The 22182-nt window shown below is 36.4% G+C and overlaps 1 protein-coding gene across 3 annotated transcripts in view; it reads right to left on the minus strand.

The window, feature by feature from the left end:
* PUM2 (pumilio RNA binding family member 2) overlaps positions 1-21641 on the minus strand; it is a 48901-nt gene extending 27260 nt beyond the window's left edge. For all 3 annotated transcript variants that reach the window (XM_009280500.1, XM_009280499.1, XM_019472395.1), the window contains exons 1-9: positions 21573-21641; positions 15403-15508; positions 14904-15091; positions 14089-14261; positions 10510-10780; positions 10132-10225; positions 8052-8177; positions 6748-6887; positions 4828-4966 (exon numbers count right to left, since the gene is read on the minus strand). In XM_009280500.1, coding sequence (XP_009278775.1) covers positions 4828-4966; positions 6748-6887; positions 8052-8177; positions 10132-10225; positions 10510-10780; positions 14089-14261; positions 14904-15091; positions 15403-15508; positions 21573-21623 — 1288 coding nt within the window. In that variant the 5' untranslated portion in view covers positions 21624-21641. The remainder of the gene's footprint in view (positions 1-4827; positions 4967-6747; positions 6888-8051; positions 8178-10131; positions 10226-10509; positions 10781-14088; positions 14262-14903; positions 15092-15402; positions 15509-21572) is intronic.
* Between the last annotated feature and the right edge of the window lie 541 nt (positions 21642-22182).

Here is a 22182-nt window from a genome sequence, read left to right on the forward strand (position 1 = left end):
GGGAAGAGGGGAACCACAAAAAGATAACATACACAGTATTGCATAAATTAAATTTACTGGGATTAATCCTAATGTAGTTTAATACAGTAATTTTAGATTTTGTAAAATAACTGACTAGTATGACTGCTGAATTAAAAAATGGAAGCAACTTGCACATGCTCTTTGCATTACAAAATGCCCAATTTCTCTTGAAACTTCCTTGCCGCTATCTTACCTGTGATGCCACCCACAAACAGGTCATTTAAAATTAGTAACAATAAGCTAGGTCATGAGCATCAAGATACTGTCCATCACAGAAGGTTCAGGCTATGCATGAGAACTGATGCATGCTTCTATGTTCCTAATCTCTGAAATGAATACATTCTGACCTGGAATAGGAGGCTTCTCAGCTTTCTACTCAAATCTGCTAAAACAAAGCAATGTAGGACTATTTGTGAAATTGCATCTGCAGCCTCAAAAGTATAAAATTATTTGCTTTGACATGAAAAATATGATTTCAGAGGGACCATCTCAGATCAGATTAAATAATTGAAGAACAGCTCTCATAGCAAAACCTATGTCTTCTGCTTTCCCTTCCTTCACAGTATTCTACAAACTTTGCACCCTACCCCAGAAAGGTGAGCACAAAGAGAAAAACTATTTCCCAGCCTTCTCTCTTATCAAAGATAAGATGGTGACTTGCCAGATCTTCTCTCCAATTCCGTCTCTCCTCCTGTTTCAGTTTTTATTATCTCTCCATCACATCATCATCTCCCTGTCGCTGTGCAATTTCCCCTCCAAATTAACAACTATCAAACCTCATTTCAGTGCCTTCACATTCAAGCTTACTGTGGTCTTCCACTGCAACCAAAAAACTAAAACATACTCTTTGTTTCCTAATCAGTTCCTACTCACACCTTTTATTTTAGAATTCAACTGCTCTATCTACACTTACCGTCTTCGTATCAGCAGGGAATATGAAGGTAAACAATCTGGTTTACCAGTACTGTGCTTTGCTGAAATGATTTCTAAATGTCTCCAAAACTACAGACTCCGAAAACTTCCTGGATTCTTTTCACACAAGCCTTAAATGTTCTTAAAGAATGAGAGGAAATCTGTTCTCTTGGCTCATGCAGCCCATTCTTAGTGTTGCTCTTATCCATCCAGTAATTTCTTCAGTGTCTTTCACTGGATACTTCACACACTCTTCTCACATTTTTGTATGTAATACCACAAAGCTCTGCCCAGATCTCCTACTCCCTTCCCTCTATGCAACTTGCCTCGCTGATGACACCCAAACGTATGTCAGAGTTTGTCACTTCTCTCTACTCAGTTTAAGTTAACAGATGTGACACGTCTTACTGCCAACTCAATTATCTGCCCCTTTTAACACTACCATCCTGACACCTCTCTCTCTCCCTATGTAGAAAATTTACTGCTTCTCCTTTCTCAACATTCCCAAGATCCAATTATTTTCCTCTGCATACAGATTTGAAAATGTATTCAGCTCTTAATCTTACATCTTTCCTTAAATGCTGCAGTCTTCACTTCAGTCTCCCAAGCTTACTAAAACCTGAGCCACTATAACCTTTCGTTTGTTCTAACGAAGATATGCACAGCCTTATCTCTGCACTTGTCCTCTCACAAATCAAATTCAGAACTTACTATCCTACCAGTAAATGATTTATACTTTCTATAGCCGTTGTAACTTTGCCGATACTGTAAACTCCCTGTATGTCTGCCACAATTAAATCTGACTTCTATTTCATGCTACCTGGAGGCACAGAATGCATGACCCACCACAACGTCACACTTCAAATTCCTCTAGGTAATAAAAAATGCAATGCCAGTAGACAGAAATTGTTGATTTTAATGTTTTATACATGTTTTTCAGACAACTCAATTTACACGCCCATCTGCATGCTAGATGCACCATTACAGTCAGTGCTAACAGCTTCACTTGCATGAATTCAATAAAACTAAGTTGCATCTGATCTAGCCAATGCAGTCAATGAAGCCTCCGGAGGGATTCAGCTGACCCGCCACTAGACATCTATTTTAGGGTAAGCTGAACAGATCTGCAGCCTCTGTACAGCAACTGCACTAGGGAGATCTCCACTGAGCACAATGGCTCCTTAGACAACCGAGGTCACATGCAGATTCCTGAATTTGGATGACTAAGCTGAGTCCATCCGTTGTCTGTGATGAGGACTGGTTTTATTCGTAGAAAAGAATATATACTGATCATATTATGATGAAATTGGGAGTACCCTCTGACTGTCTTACACATTTATTCAATCAGAAACTGTCTGGTTTTTAAGAATCCTTGTTACCGAAAGACTTTCTAAATTAGGACTGGGATTTAAAATGTAATTGCACAACTCCAACGCAAATGTATTTCACTTTTGATGGTTTTAAAAAAGAACCTGATTTTTTCTGAAAAGAGACTTAACAAAAACATTATGTGAAAAGTAACCTGGATTTCAGACACTTCCTCTTTGCACTCAGGATGAGGTATGTGCCTTAAGTGCTACGTGAATACACCTCTCTATATAATTAATACAGAAATACTTGAAATACCAAATTTGAAAAATAAAACAATCCCATAGTTGGGATAGCTCATTAATTTCATCCAACATGAAGGTTGTGGCAAGGAGAAAGCAGCTGAAATGATTTAAAGACAGCAGTATGGAGCTGAATAATACACTCTCATTTATTAGCTCGTAGTGAAGCCAAACTACAAATACTCTCTGTAAAGAATATTCAAAAGCCTGAAACTCAGTTTGGACCTACGCTTTCTTGTAAAACATCTAAATCCATCAAAACAAGAATTCCACACATTTTCTGCTTGTTTATTACATTATATGTGTTGTTCAGTGGTTACTACCTGGGGTTCACTTATTCACATTTTGGTATCTAGATGCAATTTAGTGACTTTGACTCAATTTTATACTAAGTGAATAGAAGAGGCACCTCTGGAGCAAAACCCACTTTATTCTAAATCAGGTAACTCAAATAGAGGCAGATGAATCAAGACTAAAAGTTCCTATTTCTCTTCACTAGCTATAAAAGGAGCCTTAAGTATCTAGCTCAAATAAAGACATCAAACAGTATCGTGATTCCCATCTAAAATGGCTTGTGTTCATTTCATCATCCTATATTCTTCCCCTTCACCTAAAAAGAGGTATCACCAGCGCTCCCTATGACTCACTACAAAACCAGTTTATGATGACTGAGAAAATAAATGTCCTTTTTGTTTGTATTTTGAGCCCTATTCTCTGTAAGAGTGTGGTCAGTAAGGTTGAAAGCCAGTTGCACACAATTCCTATTATGGAACAGTCTGAAATACATTCACATGAATAAACTTTTTCTCTGGCCATCCAGGCATGCAGCAGATGGGACAAAGAAGCAACCTACAATGGAAACTGAATAAAAAGGTTCCTGCCCTCACAGAAAACCTCTTGGGGCTTGTGGAGGAGGAAAAAAAGTCTCCAAGTCCAATCTTCACAGGACAGGCTCTTGCATTACCGAGTTTACGTATTTGACCACTCAGTATTACTTTCAGTCATCCGTTTGGAGAGGGGGCCTTTTTGTGGATTTTAAGAACTACCCTTGAATTATTTAAGATAGATACTTTTCTTCTTGAAAATAATGCTCTTTTTACATCTTCCTATAATGAAGTCACAAATTTGGGCTGGGTCAAGGTCTCAGATGTTGATCTGACTCAAGCTAAATGTCACAAGCTTTTTACAAGGCATGGACCACCCTTCTCCATTACTTCAGTGAGGCACAGAGATACCACTTGACAGGTGCTGTGACAGCACACTTTGCCGATTCCTCATTTTAGGTGAAAGAGAAAGATGCTAAAAGCTGAAGATACTACTGCATGAGAAGAAATAAAAATGGCAGTTATAAAACAAAAGAGACACGAAAAACACCAGAGCCAGTCTGTTCTGCAGCTAGAGGTGTAAAATCTGATCATGTGAGGCAAAGTGCACAATGCAGTCCTGGAGCATCCAGCAACAAACTAACTCTGACTTCTACAGGTTGTGAGGCATTTCAAAGTAGTGCTGACAGGGGAGAGAACCTGTACAAGTCAAATGCATTTGTAGCTACCATCAATGTTATCCGACTTAAGATTTTACATAGTTAACTTTCATACTGAAGAATGGCCAAGTACACTTAAATTGTTCTTGCTCAGGTAATTGTACCAAACACTTAAGTGACCCTGAACTTCAAGCTAACACATTATGCATTTATGATACATGTACTGAGACTCAGAATAACCATTCCCCGGATAAGTCAGAAGCCATGCACACTAAAAGGATCTGAGGCTCCAAGCTTTGGAGTGCTTCTACTTCAAGCCTGTTGTGATCTTCAGAGATGATTAAGCAGTAATTTTCTTTTAAATTTCCTAATTTTGGATTCTGAATCTTAGATTTTACTATTACTATATGCTGCAAGTAAGAAATTACTTCAGAAAGACAAATTAATACTTCCTGTTGCATCAGAGTAACTATTCAGAAACTCATGACCTTTTAAGACAGCATGTAGTTGCTTCATTATATATTAAAGTATCCTGCAAAAATCTACAATACTCCTTGTGCATAGATTTGTAACAACAAATACAGAGAAAATGCTCCAAATCAAAAATGCTAGCGGAATTTCTTGTGCTTTAAGAATCCTGTGCCAGTATTTTAATCCAACTGAACAACATAAAACTATATAAAACTCAATTCTAAGCAGCTTATCATAAACATAGGAGGACTTTGATAGTTAATCTGGTCTCTAGTAACACCAATATTTTAACTTTCAGTGATTCTCTTAATCCACTGATAACATACATACCTGGCATGCCTGTAGCAAGACCCTGACCAAAAGCCAAAGCTGGATTTGCTGCTGCAGCTGCTGCAAGTGACTCTGCCTGCTGCCCTTGCTGACCCTGATTGGGAGTAAGCGGGCGCTGAGTTGCTCCAGCACGCAGAACCTGGAAAAGACCAACACGACACCCTTTCCTTAAAAGGTAAGGAAAGCAAGCCCATTATATGCTAAAAAAGGTTTAAAAAAAGATATAGAACAGTTGCTTTGCATATCTGATGCCACTTAGCTCTCAATTTTGTTTTGGGAATATTCCACCTTATTGGTTTCAAGGATATATACATAACAAAGAATAAAAGGCATAAACTATTTTGCTGACAAATGTGACAATAAAATATCTGACCTGCTCTGGACAGCAGAACCCATGTATGTACCATCAATGGTAATAAGTATAAAGTAAGGAAGAAAATCTGTAAGACCAATACATATATGATCTGCATTATTTATTAACTGAACAACTGTCCTTCCCTGATAAATGCATTTGTTTACATTATTTTCAGGCAATTGAATGATGTAAGTCTGAATGCTTTGGAGCTTGTAGTAACTCGTCTAAATAATTAACACTACACTGCCAACAGTGCTGTAAAAAAATGCACCCACTAAGTTTTAAGAATTCACGTAACACTCCATTACCATGCAACACAGGCTTATTTTATTATGTTCTGACAGCATATCTCTGGGAATCTGATTAAAAAGCAATCTAAATTCTTGCAACTACTCTTTCCTCTTGGTTAAAATAATCTTTTCCAGGTCCAAAATAAGAGGGAAATACAATTTACAATATATCCCCATGAAATATCTTAGATGTGATTTGCATAAATTGGATATTAATTTTATAGAGAAAGCAAAAAAGCACAGCAGAGATGATATACATTCAGTTATCAATGCAGTTCATTGATAACAACAATCAGTAGGAGGAAAGATCCACCTGAATATTAAAACAGTGATGAAGCTACTCTGGAACTCTGAGTCATAGTAACTCAAAGTCACTTCTTATTAAATTTATAAGAATGGTATTGAAATGAACAATATTGCTAGTAAAAAAAATAGTTACATTCATTCAAGCATAAGATCATTACAAGATTTGTGTTTTTTCTTTGTTCACAAAGGCCATTTGTTTATACTGAAAGATCATACAATGGTTTTAAAAATGCATCCAGAATAACAATAGAAAATTAGCTTTTTCTTTTTTAAAGTAACTTTAAGAAATGGAAATTTCAACAAGTTCTTGTAACAATTGCTTACTCTTGATTTATCAAGGCAAAAATAACATATGGCACGTGGTGATGTTGTAATACAATTATTCTGTCACAGAAAAATATGCAGGGCAATCCTTCTTCCCCATGAAGCAACAAAACTACTGATACTTATTTATATAATGTACTAATATTTATTTCCCTACTTTTTAAAGAGACAAAGAAAAATGTGTAACATTCCATTTTCCAGCTAATTAATAAAAATGCAGATCAATTTTTTCCCAGGCATAAAAGAAAAAATATCCTCCTAAAATTACTAAAACATCTCTTTTCATCCCCTTATGTTAGCTTTATAGATTAGTTTTAAACTTTACATTAATTTTTGAGTTACTGTACAGGCAGCATTATCTAGACATAAACATAAAAGCACAGTAACCTGGATTAAAGGAACTATTTTTAATGTTTTTTATTTAAAAAATTGGGACTGCAAAGTAAGCCGAATATTTAGTATGCAGTAAATTAATTTTTAAAGAATGATAATCAGTAATGTAAGGAAATTGAGGATTTTTAATATTCATTATTTGATACAACAAATCATCTGAATTACGTAAAATTTTCTAGAATCTGATCCTTATATACTGAAAGTGTTAAGGTAAGGCTTTAAATGCACATCTCCTTTTTATGAAGAACATACCGGTTGCTGTCCCTGTTGTGCCTGTGAAGCCGCTTGCTGATTTGCTGTGGTATTTGCTGCTGCAGCTTGCTGCTGAAATAAATTGGCTGGATACACCCCCCATGGAACACCATAATACTGAGGCGGAACCACAGCAGGACCTAAAAACAGAAAACATGATTATTCCATCTATTGCAGCTAGTTAAAATAGTTGTTTATATTGTTTGTAGCATCCCTCTTTGATCTATCTTCTAAATGTTAAAACATAAATCAGTATTAAAAAGAAATGAATTCCCCTATTAGCCAAAACGATACATGAACACAGATGGGTTAAAGGATTCACATCAAACCATACCTTCTCTATGAAAAAATAAATACCCTCGTGAGACTCAGGTGACAAAAAAAACTTAAAGCAATCAAAGCTTGTATACCAAAGAACACTCAAAAAATCAGTTTCCATGGTTGGAAGAAAGATCATTTCAGAACATCACAGAATGAACCAAATTCATCCTCCTGACAGTGTTATACTGAGACTTTGATCATCTATTATTCCTCCTTTCTGTATGCTTCCTTTGCTTATAAACACAACTATTGCCTCTGCCTCCCCTGCCTACTACGTCACTGTCTTCAGAGCGGGCACACTTACCTCTACCAGTCTATTGATAAAGAACCCGTAGAAGAATGAGCTCTCTACAACACTGTATTGTACACATAATGCATTATGTATACATGTATTTCTACTGCCTTTCCTGTGAAACCACCAACCGGAGATACAGAGGTTTTTTTCTATGCTCAGGTCCGAGCACTAGCTGGGACCTGAATAGTCAGTGGTGTTGTTTCACAGCGGTATATATTAACTTTAAGAGATTTTCCTGGGCTTGGGGTTTATCTGTTGTCTGGGCCTTTTAGCACACTGAAGACCATCTTTATTCTCATGCCCACTGGGAATGAGAAAACCTGGAATTAGAAAATTAATGCACCGAGTAAAAACCTACAAGGAAAGGCTAGCTGTCTCATCTTTTGAAAATAATACGTACTACTAATGTCAGATGAAACCTTATTAAGGATAAACATTTTTAGAACAGAAGAAACCTAATTGTTCTATATAAAAGTCCAATGGAAAGAAATACTCAGAACCCATATATAACAGAAACTGAATCCCTTTACATTTTAGTGAAAAATCTTCAAAACTGCAATATTACTTTTCCTACAAGTCCCTCCTTCCTAGAAATATATTTACAGAGAAAAAACAGGATGGATTTAGTCTTTTTTCTAATTTCATTCAGTAAAGTTATCAAGATAGACACTAGAAAGTGTTCAGTTACCTGCTAGGGTAGCTGCTGCAGCTAATCCAGCTGCAGTGTATGGGTCAGTACCTGGAGGAGCAGCACTGATAATGTATGGGTTTGGCACAAAAGCAGCTGGAGCCAAGCCTGCTGAGAATACGCCTGCTACAGTAATAAACAGAGTTTAATTATAGCTAACACACTTAGCAAGCATCATCATATTCAAACCAATCAAATCACAAAGCATATTTGTTAAAATCAGAACTGCTTCTACTTTGGGAGTTTCTAAGAGCAGGTACACCATTACAGAAATCAACACTTCTACCTCTTCTCACCAGTTCTTTCTTACTAACGCCAAGGCCTAACAGCTTTGTTTTGCTGGATCTACAGACTCCATGGAAATTTCTCACATGTATCTACCCACCCTTATATAGAAGGGATTATTCAAAGTGGAATTTACCTTGCCCAACTTTAACTACCTAAAAGTTACACTTGTCTTACAACTAAATCTGTATCAGACAAATCATCTAGTGTTTTAAGTGAATCAGCCAGATAGAATGAATCCCCTGCTAGAGATACAAATCTCTTTTCACTGACAATACAAAAAAAGTCTAACCAGGCAGCTTAAATCAGATATCTGGCTTTTAAACAGTCAGTTATGAGATGCTAGTATTACTTTCAGGAATCTAAATTTGATATAAGGATTTTAATGCAAGGAGACAACTGAAGAAACTCACGAGTCAAACTAGGCATTGCTACCCAGAGTTTGCCCCATCAGTCAGTCAGGTTCATGTACTTTCTCCAGCACTGAGGCAGCAACTAGTCCAGCAAGCATGGCACATCAAACTATGTTTCTCCATCCAAATAGGAGGCTTCTTGCTAAGTTTCTATTAACACGCATATCAGAAGATGCTGCATTTCAAAGGGGCAAGATACAGCTGACTGCTCAGTCAGCACTTCATACAAAGTAGGGGCTTCTCTGCAGTTTAGAAGTCAAAGACAGGCAGAAGACATGACTTGTGGACTCACAAACATCTCAATCTGCCATGCTCCCAGCTCTAATACTGTATTAGTCAGCTACATAACACTAAAGAGCTGCCACTTTTAAACCCCAGCTATAGGCTGCTGATCCGTGTCTGAAGAGACCTCACAATCCAGCTAAACAAGCTGGTGGGAAAACTTAACTGTCACCATATCGTAGGAGAACACGGACACATCCCTTTGGAGATGCTGGTTCCTATTTTTGCCTGCCCTTCAGAACCTGAGAACTCTTTTTCCTTCGCAGAGGAAGGAGGTAGGTGCACACACCTCAACAGCCTAGTGGTAGAGAGTGGGACAGGCAGGAATCTTTACATCTGCCCTACAGTGTCAGAATTGAAGAGCTCCCTTCCTTAAATAAGGAATTGCTTCCATGTGCGTTCCAACCTCCCTCACCCCAAACACACAGCTTCCCCACAGTAGTAGATAAAACTGTTGTCACTGAAATATAGCCTCCTTGTTGAGTTGCCAGCACACTAAGAACTTTATGCATTTAATTAATTCACTGAATTACTTTAAAGAGACAGAAAAAAATGCTTGCTAAAGAGTAATTCCATCACAAAGAAAGGTACCCGCAAGAATAAAGAGTTATCTGTTTAAAAGGTGCCATTAACAAGGAAGGATGAATTAATCAACACAAAAGTCTGATTTCAAAATCCTACGACACAATGGTTTTAACTGGATTATCAAAAATAGTGAACTGCAAGAGAAGACTAGAATTGCATATTTTTGTTACTTTAGTAAACAAAGCTAGTGTTTCTATCACTACTTATAGCAGAAAAGCTTTTTTACTTTTTCTCCCATCAAAATTCAACTATTGTTCTACACAAACAAAAATAATTTTTATTTCTTTGTATACAACAGTTCAAAGTAGGCAAAAATTTACACAACAGAAGACTTTCTCTAAGGACCGGACAGTCTTACGCAGTCATTCTGAGCAGTTTTCAGGAGAACTGCTAAAATGGGCCAATTGATCAGCATCTATTTGAATGAGAATACTGTGGGTAAAACTGAAAGGATTATACAAAGCAACACAGCCACTTTTGCCAGGGATGCTTGCTGTACTTCACAAAAACCTCACCTATGTGTGGCTGCTGAGCTGCAGCCAGTGCGTATTGCTGCTGCTGGGCTGCTGTTAACTGTTGAACAGTCAGAGCATTAGTCCTCTGGAAAAGCTATTGGAAAAGAAAAAAGATGCATTTCAGTTTTCAAGTCAGGGCTATAATATACTGGATTTACTTACAAAAAAGATTTTAAACCAAGCTTCTATTCTAATAAATTACTAAACTAGAAAATTGTGCACCAATATTCTTCTAGATTAAATATACATTTATTTGCCTTTGACTAAGTCACAGACAAAACAAAATTAAATGCATGATATGCTTAAATGACTGATTATTGAAGAGGATAATGCACAACTTAAAGGACAATTTGGCATGTTTTCAAGTCCAGTACTAACCTGCTGCTGAGAATTGTAGTCAAAAAGTCCTACAGTAGCTCCTGAAGAGTCCATTTGTACCTGATTGCCAGGATAGTCAAACTGTAGAGAATCAAGACCAACTTGTTCCATGGCATCTAGATTCTGATTTTCTGGATTTGAAAATTCTTCTACCAGAGGCTTGTGGGCTGTAGGATTGGGAAGTGGACCTAATCCTTCCGTGGTGCTGGGATTGGGGCCCAAGCGTTCAGCCACTTCTGTTGGGGAGGCTTGTCGACTTCCAGGGGTACGACTGTTTAGAAGAAATTCAAGATAGACTCTTCAGTCTTAAAGCTGTCCATGGACAGACTACAACATTTCTGTTTTAAAAGGATCTCTGAACTCAAGAGACTTTACAAAGGGAAGTGACAGACTGATTTTAACAATTTTAACCAGCATGCATTGATGGCTCAAGATAGAGAACACATTTCATTTCAAAGCATAATTTTATTTATTTTTTAAACTTTAAGACTATACAGCTCTTCAAATCACTGTGAGAGAAACAAACTAATCTTTGAGGCTGTTTTGAGTGAAATAGAGTGAACTGTGGTCACCTGTAACTTTTGGGATGACTCTATTGCATTTTGCAAGCGACAATTATTGGAAAACGTATTGAAGAGAAATTAAAAAAAAAAGGAAATGGCTAAGTATCTCACGCCGAAGGAGAGAAAGAGACAATAAAACTTCAACTGGAGAAGACAAACATACAATATAGCAAGTGTCTTTCACATCTCAAAAGCAAACAATACATTTTTCACCTTAAGTAAAATGGACTAATAACTGCCTCATTTAGCATTTGACTAAAACGTTTCATTTCCTACACAACTCATTTAATAGACTACACTACACCAGATGATTGGTCGGGGAAAAAAAAAGCGTTCCTAATATAATCCCATTGATTCCTTCTCAGTTTCCCTAAGAATAAATACAGCCTGTTGTTCCAGAAGAAAATCTTTACAATGGAGCAAAATGTAGGTGTTTGATTTCTGTTGGCAGTAAGACAGAGATACAGAGCTGGAAATTGTTTACTATGCCAAACCCCTGAAAGTTCAATTTCCAAATATGAAGGGCTGGTGGCAATTGAGATGTAGGTGGCTACACTTACACATCTCTAGGTGCACTAGTGTTTAAATTCCCATCAGAGGGGATGAAAATCTAGTCAATACCATTGACAGAGCCTAGACAGCAACTCAACTGACCAGTCACTAGGTGTTTACTTTAGGGTAAAAGCTGAATTGTTCTCTCATCTCCACCAGCTGTATTGACTACATCCCCACTGACTACAGGGGAATCTCTGTGCACCTATAAACACCTACAGGCAAACACCTGAAGTGAGATGTCAACAGATTCACATCCTAAACAGATTCCCAACCCTGTATTTGGTTAGATTTAAGGTACCTTAATTTGGAGTGGTACCCCACCTTCTGAGTCAGGCCACATTGTTTAGACTACCAATTTTTACTGGCAAAAATCTAAGTTAACTACTAGGAAGGAGTTGTGTGAGAGAATCTGTGATCCCTTAACAGCATTATTGTGTTGGCAGAACTCTGTAATAATATATTGTTTCTCAGGAAACATACAACTTCCAGTTAAGTTTGCTTTATTTGTGAAAACTGGGCTCAAATACAAAATGCCGTCTTGCAGGATGAAACTACGTTTCACTGCAAGACCAGTATGGTATACTGCTAATTCTAGGATAGAGAAACAGCCTTAGTACTACCTGTTCTCCTCCCTCTTCAGGGCTCCAAAGTTGAAGTATCTGTTCCTCACTGAAGCACAAGATTAACGCAAAGAAATCTGCTAGTACTTATGCGTTTGCTGATACCAACTCTAAAGACCGTATAGCTAGAAATCAGACTTTTAGTGAGTTTATTCAACGATACTGTATGATCTATTACTTTGGACAAGATACTTTGAAGATAAAGCAGTTACACTAGGGTTTTTTTAATGTAACGACCAACCTCATGATGATTGTCTGTAACATACTGGCTACCATCTAAGTATCCTAGCTAGCAACCATGTCTTCTTCAACATACAAAACTTGAGTTTGAAGCCATTTAATATTCCTTATTCTTTCCAAGTGACATACAGTATCAACAAAGTGAAGAACAAAAGGAAAAAAAGGCAGTTATTTCAGTACATAGTTTAAAAGAGCTGTAAGTACAATAAAAATACAAGGAGGAGGACAGGACAAAGTTTCTTTGTTAATACTTATGTTTACCTAATATAGGTTGCTCCTTATATTGGTGCTGTTCTGTTGCTATAGTTAAAGTTGTGTCAATACTTCAATTATAAACCTCTGTTCGGAGGGCTTTATACCACCATTTTACACAGCCCATTTAAATTAGATGGCTTTTTTTTTTTGAGAGAGAGAGAGAGGTTTACTGGCTTTGGATGCTTTTTTGCACTTGTATAATTTTTAATAATTTCTCTCTTTAAATAATACAAAAGGTAATTTGCAAGCAACAATTTCAAAATTGAAATAGATACCAGTAAAGAAAAGCAGGACAAAATTTATTCTGCATTTTCTACGTACAATATTGAAGGTAACTTTGTTTATCGTGCATATTGCAGCATGCATCCGAAAGGAGCTAATTTGAGCTCTCTAATATGCTTGGTATTATATTCTTTTAAATAGTATGTCTTGGAAAATAGACTTGAAGAATCCCTCCTTAGCCTCAGGTAAATACATTTTTTTAAAGGGTAGGAAATACTTACGTATGGGATTCAAACATGCATTTTAATGTACTTGTTCAATTATGAAACCACAGCTATTCGGTCACATTCATCACATTAATACAAATTTATGAGCAGCACTCTAGTTTTCTGATCTTGTTAATTCTGTATGACAGTTACAAATGCATCACAGTCATTTAAAAACAATGATTATTACTTTAAAAATACCCAATTTAAAATGCAGTTTAGTATTAGGAAAAAAACAGGCTGGCTGTGCTGTCATATAGGAGTTCACAGTTCAAAAGCTCGAGCTTAGTCCAAATTTTTTTCCCTCCTAAGAAAACAACCAAACCACACCACCATTCTATACTGTGAATAGGTGACATTTAGCTATGTGAATAGGGAAATACATTGTTTCTCCTTAGTCAAATAAATGGTTTCTATAAAGACTTTTGTGGGGAAATAATTGTGTTAGGCTGTGGTATCCACTAGCAAAATTAGAAGGAAAATTAAAATTCTGTAGGACTTACTCTCTACAACAACAATCAGATGCAAAAGTTAGAGTATTAAAAAGAAGCAGAGAGAGAAAAGAATTTAATTTCAAATTAAAAGGGTTAAAGTTTTCATCCCTCTTTAATTCACCACATTTTGAAGGTACCCATTTACTTTGAATAATTACTATATTAAGATGAATTTGTCTCATGAGAAGTGACACACACATTAATGACATCCTAAGAAACATGTGGCACAGTGGGAAAGGGAGGACGTGAGGTAGGAAGAATCAGTCTGCAGCTGGGTAATGTTTAAAGCTGACACACAAACCAGAACTGTAATAATGCCCTTAAGAGACATGCTCGTCTTCTTGAGAAACAGTTAAAAGCTTACTTAAAATCTTTGCAATCGGCATCCATTCCATTTGGCAAACCTCTGCCATTTATTTTAGTAACATCCTCATCATCTCCTTGTTTAAGATCTCTGTTTTTGTCCTCCTCAAATGGAGAAGCCTTGCCTTTCTGATCTCCTTTCTCAGGTCCATCTGTTTCAGCATCTCTAGTGCCCTGAGGAAAAAGAATCTGTTTGATTCTGAATATTGAACAGAACACAATAGGAGCACCACAAGGTGACCTAATTCTACACTACAGTGCACGTAAACAATACAAACAGTTTGTTTTCAATGAAATTGCATTTGGTGGGTAACTTGGTCATCAAGTTTCAACCACATGCAATTAATAACTGCCATAATGTGAAAAGGAATGCCAAGATTTATAATGGAAGAGCTAACTCAACCTTAACTATAGCGGTGCTGTTAAAGCAGTAACACTTCAAATTAGATAAAGTTTATTTTATACAGTTAAAACATCTAGTACAAAACAAACCCATATGTAATCACAGAATAGAAGAGCTAGCATAAAGCCCATCACACATTTTAAATTAAGCTATTTGCAATCTTTTTCCTACCTTTATTTAAAGGTGTTAGGAAAGTATGTTTTTTTAAGACAGCTTTTTAGCGAAGATTCCCAAACCACTTCCCTCTTCTGCCCCCTCCAACCAAGGAGGACAGACAGATAGCAACTACACACTTCCTTCTAAAGAGAAGAGTTAAAAAAGGAAAATGGACAAATAGAGTAGAAAATATAGCCATATAAGACAGTAAGACCATAGTAGGTAACTAGGCAAGCTTAACACACTGCATTACTTACAAAAGCTCCTTTCCTAAACCGGGAATCCAATTTATCAGCTGGAGAGGAACTTAATACATATTCTACCATGCTCACTCCAAGGCCACCACTTTCTGATCGTGGAGACAATACAGCATTTACTTCACTGTTTCCATGAAAACCCTGTCCAGGCTTTCTCTGTACCATAATAGGTTGGGACATAGAATGGTCTGTTAAAAACAAACATATAAATAGATAAATAAACCTACTGTATTTTTTTAAATACAACTTGTAATGTTTTTGCATTTCATTACAGAGGCAATATTAAACAAGACCAAAATTAAATTAAATAAAAAATTCCAAATCCCAGTTTCAAAAAGTGTTATTGGCACACAACCACCAGTGCAGTATACATTTTCACAATTAAAATTAAAGAAAAATCAAATTTAATACACAGTAAAAATTTATAATATTAATTTACTTTGAAATAACATTTAGTAACCATGACTGATTTTTCAATCCATATACATCAATCACTTACGAGGAGTTCCCCATGCAGTCTCTCTCCACTCATCACCAAGGAATATCCCTTTTTGTCCATCTTTTGCTGAATCATCAGGTTCCCAAAACTTTTTGGCAGGTAAAAGCTGTTCCAAAAGAGAAAACGGTTTTAATTTAAACTATGCTTATAAATGGGCAAAAAATAGCAATACTATTAAGAGGATATGCAAGTAATTAATTTTAGATACCAAAGTCAACTTTACATAAGGAAGCATGCATTGCCAAAGAATAATTATAAACACTTTAAAGTTACGTTCTGTTACTGAAGCTGATGTATAAATAAATTGCTCAAATGACCCCAACAAGACTGAGATTCTGAAGTTATGAGGGAGAGATACAGAATATAGAAGCAGCTGTGAAAAAAGCTAATCAAATTAATCCCTGTGTTAAACCAAGTCAATCCTCTCAGAAACTTTAACTAACACTGCCTTCTTTCTATGTTGGCTCAAAAGCTTGGCCTTGAACTAATACTATCATGATAACCAGAAACAGCAGCAGTTCATTGTAAAGTTCTGTTCACTTAGAAATGCATCATGTTCCAAATTTTAGAAAGCGACTAACACACATGGTGGCAAGTGAGCTCCTTTAGACCATAGGGATCTGCTGGTTACAAATCTGTGACATTCAAATTTGTTCAAGTTCCACATGCCAACGATTTCATTTAGCTGTATGATTTTTTTTTTCATTACTACTTCTAAAGCAGAAAGTTTCAAGTTAGATCAGTATCACTTCTTGTACTGTCTTCAAGGACAGAAGACTTAGTGTGGCATGACAGAAGCACCGCACAAAAATACCTCAAATGTCAGCATTCTTTTCACTTTTATTTTACTACTTTTACTTTATTCCTGTAACTTTTCCCATCAGTAGCAGTACAACTGCCAAACTCCGCATATCGCGTTTTCTCTTGAATATGTAATTAAAAAACTGTATTCTCAGACAATATATTACGTACTTTATAAGGTCCATCAACTGAAACTACAATGAAGACAACTTGCAAAAAAATAGGGAAGAGCTCTGAAGACAGCATCGTAATCCATCAAATTTTGCAAAATGCAATGTTCAATTTAAAATTTTAAATTTTGTGAATTCAGAAAAAAAATGTAATCTGATAAAACTTTGTTTGCAATAAACAAATACATTCTGAAGCTTTGATTCTTCTGCTACTTAAGTGACTAGAAAACCCTTCTGAACTTCACAGCTGTTTAGTATGAGCCTTGATGAAACTACTAACAAGAGAATTTTTTTTAGGTATTTCTTAATGTAGCATTGAAAGAGCTTGTGAAAACAGCTTAAAGAAGACATTAAGATTGCCATTAACAGGCCACAATATTAACACTGAAACAGAGGTGACAAGAGCTCCTCTAGAGTACCTTAAGGATTGCCGATCGCTGTTTTTCTGTGCTGCCCAGAGCTCTTGCCAGAAACAAAGTCTTTTGACTAGCTAACCTACTGAAATCCCCGGGTTCCTTACCTAAATGCATTAACACAGAAGGACTCACAGAGTGGAGGATGATAAACAGCTGAAGCTCAACAAAACTACAGGGGAGTATTATGCTTGCAAGAGTGTTATACTGTTATGACCTGCCCTGACAGAGATGCCCACTTTCTCAATGCATGGCAGAATCATCACCAGGTATCAACCAAACATACTTTGGGAGCACCAGGATATTAAGTTTACTCCTAATTTAAGGGATGAAGTTAGCCATCAGGGGACAGAGAAATAGATTAATAGAACTTTACAACTGTGGTTCAACTAAAAGCAAAAGATTATAAATTTCAGATCAGCCTATGCTGATCTACTCGTCCTTTTTAGCTTTATATTGTAACAAGTTTGCAATACTACTTATTTTTCATTTTGTAGGATAGTGGTAGAACAGAAAACAAGCATTTCATGTATCTATGAAACCTTGGCTTTGAGAAAGAGAATCACGCTTTATTTTAAATGCAGTCTAAGACAAGTTCAAATATGTGTCCAGCTGAGATGAGAGCTATGAGAAATACGAAAGTGAAGATGTCAACCTAACACAACCTTATCAGAATAAAACAGATTGAGTAATATCTTGGGTGTCATAAAATGAGCATCACATTAAAGAATGCTTACCCTGAAATTAGTAAATTCCACTATCAGACAGGTGTTCAGAGAACAGAGTGTAAGAACAATATGCAAATTTAGAGCAGAACACACTGCAATACTGGTTTTGATTTCAAAACTCATTCGCAACTCATTTCCTCATTTCTACCAGAGGAAAAAAACGTGTCCATTGGTAGAAAGCAGCAATAATTCCTCACTGCAAAAGTACAGGTTGTTTGGGGGGATTTTGTTGTTGTTGTTTAGGGGTTTTTTTTAGGTCTGCTTTGGTTTGATTTTTTTTTTTTGGTGGCTTTTTTAACTACATACTCTGAAATTCCAAACAGATCTAAAACTGCTTGTGGTCTTCATGTACTCTGGTGTACACAAACAACATAGAATATCTTTAACACAAAACATAATACATCATCTATACTCCAAGAGGCTAAATTTAAATTGTATTTTACTGAAGATCAAACAGATTTAGAGAAAAAGTTTTTGTTAAAATTTCTACACAAAGAAGTCCCTCGAATATTTAAATAAATGAGATTTTTAAAAGTTTACAATTTTGCACCTCCCTGAGGGCCACTAATTTAGATTTATTATTTACTTATTTTTGACAGATGATGGATATGACATACACTATGCTTTTTTAAAGGGATGTTTTAGCTATTGGATTGCCATATAAATGAGCAGCCCTAGCAGCTGTCAACTATTTCACAGTGGAACTCAAAAAAAGAGTACTTTTCAGAAAAACAAGTATGTTCCTCTTTAACAGACAAGAAAAAACCCCACTTGATTAGTTTTACTGAAAAAGACTCAATCAAGAAGTCATCACAAATTAATACAAGTAGCTAAAATCATGTTTTACCTTTTGATAACGTGTTTTGCTCAGTATTTCCTGCATTTAATCCAATAAAAAAGAAACTTTACAAAAGATACATCCAATCCTAATTCAAAATAATGGAAAAGATTGCCATATTTCTTACTAAGCTCTTACAACAGTATGCTAAAAAGTGTCTTTTTCAGCATCAGCACTGATCCCCGTTACGTCTCTGCCAGATGAACAAAGCCCTTTTCTACGCACAGATAATAACCAATTATGCTAAAGCTGCCTCTTAACCAGCTCTCTGGTAAGTAACTGCACAGTCTCAATTACCAGCTCTTGAATTAAGGATTTTATTTTTTTTTTTAATTTATTTTTAAGATCAGAAGTTATTCCTACAGAGCCTTCTACAATTTCTCTGAATGAAGTTTTGACACCAGAAATGGATACATTATCCCTAACATGAAATATGTCGTGCTTTGGCCCTGTAAGTTTCTACAAGAACAGACTTTATAAAAAAAAGATTTAGTTTTATAGTCTGTTTGGCAATTAATTTTATGTATGCCTGTATTAGGTCACACTAAAGGTCTTGAAGCCTGCTCTGCTGGCCCTGAAATGGCAAACAACAGATGCCTAGAGAAGAGAAATAGCACCACGTGTCAGTATTTCTTCAGAATATTATCATGACCTTAAGGGTCATGACCTTAAGGGTCATGATAGCTTTTGGGAGCTGGAGCCAGAAGCATCATCTGTGTTTAACCAATCTAAGAGCTAAAATTTTAGAAGACATTTAGAGAAAGACACTTGCAGTACAGCAGATCTCTTGCTAATAAAACTTTAGTCTGTTTCTTTACAGAATAAATTAACAAAGAATTGCAAGACAGAAACAGATCAAGGAAACCATACATCTGGCTCATGTTATGCTGTCCTATTCCCAATACTGATTGATACCAGGCTCCATCTGAAGGCAGCTCAGATGGATAACTTAACAGAAGGATTTCCAGTACGTATTATTTCCAAAATGTGTTATGGTACAATGAAAACAGATTTCATACTATATTCCTTTACATCAGCACATGGAAGAGATACTTGCTTGAGGATTCACAGACAGTCTTGATTTTAGTAATGATGTGAAAAGTAAGACGAGCGACCATGGAGTTGGTGGGGGCGGCCGGGGGGGGGGGGGGGGGGGGGGGAACCAAGAAGGAACAGAATTATGAACAAAAAATTAATTTCAGTTCAGAGAAAAATCTATCCAGACAGAGAAAATGAGGGAGAGAACAACTTCCCAATAGCTAGAAGCAGATCACTTAACATGACCTCCCTTTCACACCTTTCAAAGTAGTCAGAGGGCAGCACGTAAGAACATACAACTACCAATTCTAGCTTACAAGGCTATTTATGAGGACATTTCCTTTAATATTTTGGAAGGTTATAATCAAAAGTTAAAACAGCCATGGAATCTGGTCCAGAACTACTTTATTGTTGCGCAATATGTTAAGAAAATTACTGAGTAAGTCAGCCTAGCTATGTGAACCTGTATTACCTCAAGAAACTTGGAAGATGCCATTGAAATGAAAGACATAATAACTGCAGGGTCACAATATAGTATCGATTTCTGATGCTATATTACTGTACCAGAACTCTGGCTCTTCATGTACGTGCTTTCCAGAACTACTTTATTGTTGCGCAATATGTTAAGAAAATTACTGAGTAAGTCAGCCTAGCTATGTGAACCTGTATTACCTCAAGAAACTTGGAAGATGCCATTGAAATGAAAGACATAATAACTGCAGGGTCACAATATAGTATCGATTTCTGATGCTATATTACTGTACCAGAACTCTGGCTCTTCATGTACGTGCTTTTTTGTTGTACTTTTTTTTTTAAACATCTTCACAGATCCACAGAATACCATGAAAACAAACAAAATCATGCAGAAATATCTCCCCCAATCTGAGATAACCTAAAACAAAGATCGTATAAGCAGTCATATATACCTCAATTTAATTCCCAGGCATTTGTGCCATCCTTCACTTTCACTGCTTTCAATCTTTCAGAGTACTTTGTGGGCAGCAAAAGAACAAACACCAATATGAATTTTACCCATCCACTCTATCACACTGTTGGTACTACCACAGATACCGTACTAACACCTTTATCTTTCAAAAGGAGTTTTAAGAGCTGGGGGGGCAGGGGGAAGCAAGCATATCCAATGTGGCTACTCAGCTTTCTAAAGAACAGGGCTTCATCCGTTATTGCTTTTTCAAATGGGAGAGGGTTCAAGAAAGTCAACATGGAACCCTGGATGAAGCAAAAATTGCTGAAGAGCCAACTGATTGGTTAAATGTTTCATTAAAGTAAAAAAAAAATCAAATAAGAATAGCCATGTGTCAGCCCAGAAATGTTCATGGCATTTGTTTTTCATCAATAAGTTATGATTTCCATAGACATCACAGTCCTATAATCATTTTAAGAAAGTTAAGCTGAAATATTGACACTGGTTCAATATCAACTGAATTAGGTAAATATCCAGCAAGACAAAATGATCAGTATTTGAAATCTTAGTTCAACGTGAATTTATTTCATTACCACGTCCTGTCAGGGCAAGTAACTCTAATGCCTGTTGATTACTTTCTAAGGAGTTCAGGGAACTGCTTTTGAAGGAGCTAAGTCATCCTCCATGATCTTAACACTCCCCCCTCCCCCCCCCAAAGTACACTGACTTAAAAATCCTTCTTCCCTCTAGCTAAATTATACAATAGCACTCTTCAACCTGGTTAAAATCTTCTTTTAAGAAGTAATTACCAGTAAAAAAATAGTAAATTACCCCACAGTTCTGCTAGGGTATGTCAGTTTCACTTTTTCTGGAGCCAAACCTTTTTTAGATCCCAGTCTCCTTGGCTTCTCAGAGGTAGTGAGCAATTGTTTCACTAGCTTAGATACACTGACACTGGAAACATGCCTCATTTCATAGAATTGCCCAAACTTTCAAACAAATTACCCTGTCAGTTCCCTAAGAGTATCAGTCATCTAAGACGACTGACGCATTAACACAGTAGATCCAGTCAAGAACCATCCCAGTGCTCTTGCAAAGTACTTAGTTTATCTTCACCTTAGAACAGAAATCTTCAGTTGCCTGAAAAATTAATTTGGTCTTGAGAAGCTCTTTGCTTCATATCGTATTATTTAAGACTTCTTAGATTGTATCAACATTTCCAAACCACCCACTGGATTTTCAGCCCTCAATAATTACCTCTCCCATTCCCCGAGATTCTAGGGCAAGAGCTTGAAACTCATGATTCATCTCATCCACAGATCGAACCTGTAGGGGAAAAAAACCAAAAAAGCGAATCATTAGTCAAATAGATTTTCAAAAGTTGAGTTTGTAGTACTCCACAAGACTTCTGACAACTGAAAGCACACACAAAATTTGCTACTCAGTCTAGGCTGAACATGAGTTTAGATTTCGTGAACAGATACATTTAGTGACCAATTTAATGAACCATGCTAAATATAAACATGCAAGAAATTCCGAGAGACTTTAAAATTTTAATCTTCATATATCCGGATGGATACCACTCACCAGGGAAACAATGACCAATATTACATTTGCAACAAGTGCAAAAAAAAGTGAAATTTAAGATTTGGACATACAGTATCTTTTGGAAAGGAGATGAGCTGTTGCACACAATGTTACTGAGTACGCTTAGCAGCGAACAAAGAAAAGCTCACAAGAGAGGTCACAAAAGCTACTAGCAAAGTGTTGCTTTTAAAATCTAGTAACTGATTGCATTATCACAATTTCTTGTGCTTTATTCCAAGAAATAGCAGTCTTCCTTCTCTGTGGGTTGTCTTTTTGTTTG

This window comes from Aptenodytes forsteri, unplaced genomic scaffold (assembly GCF_000699145.1).
Source record: "Aptenodytes forsteri isolate BGI_AS27 unplaced genomic scaffold, ASM69914v1 Scaffold67, whole genome shotgun sequence".
NCBI classification, from domain to species: Eukaryota; Metazoa; Chordata; class Aves; order Sphenisciformes; family Spheniscidae; genus Aptenodytes; species Aptenodytes forsteri.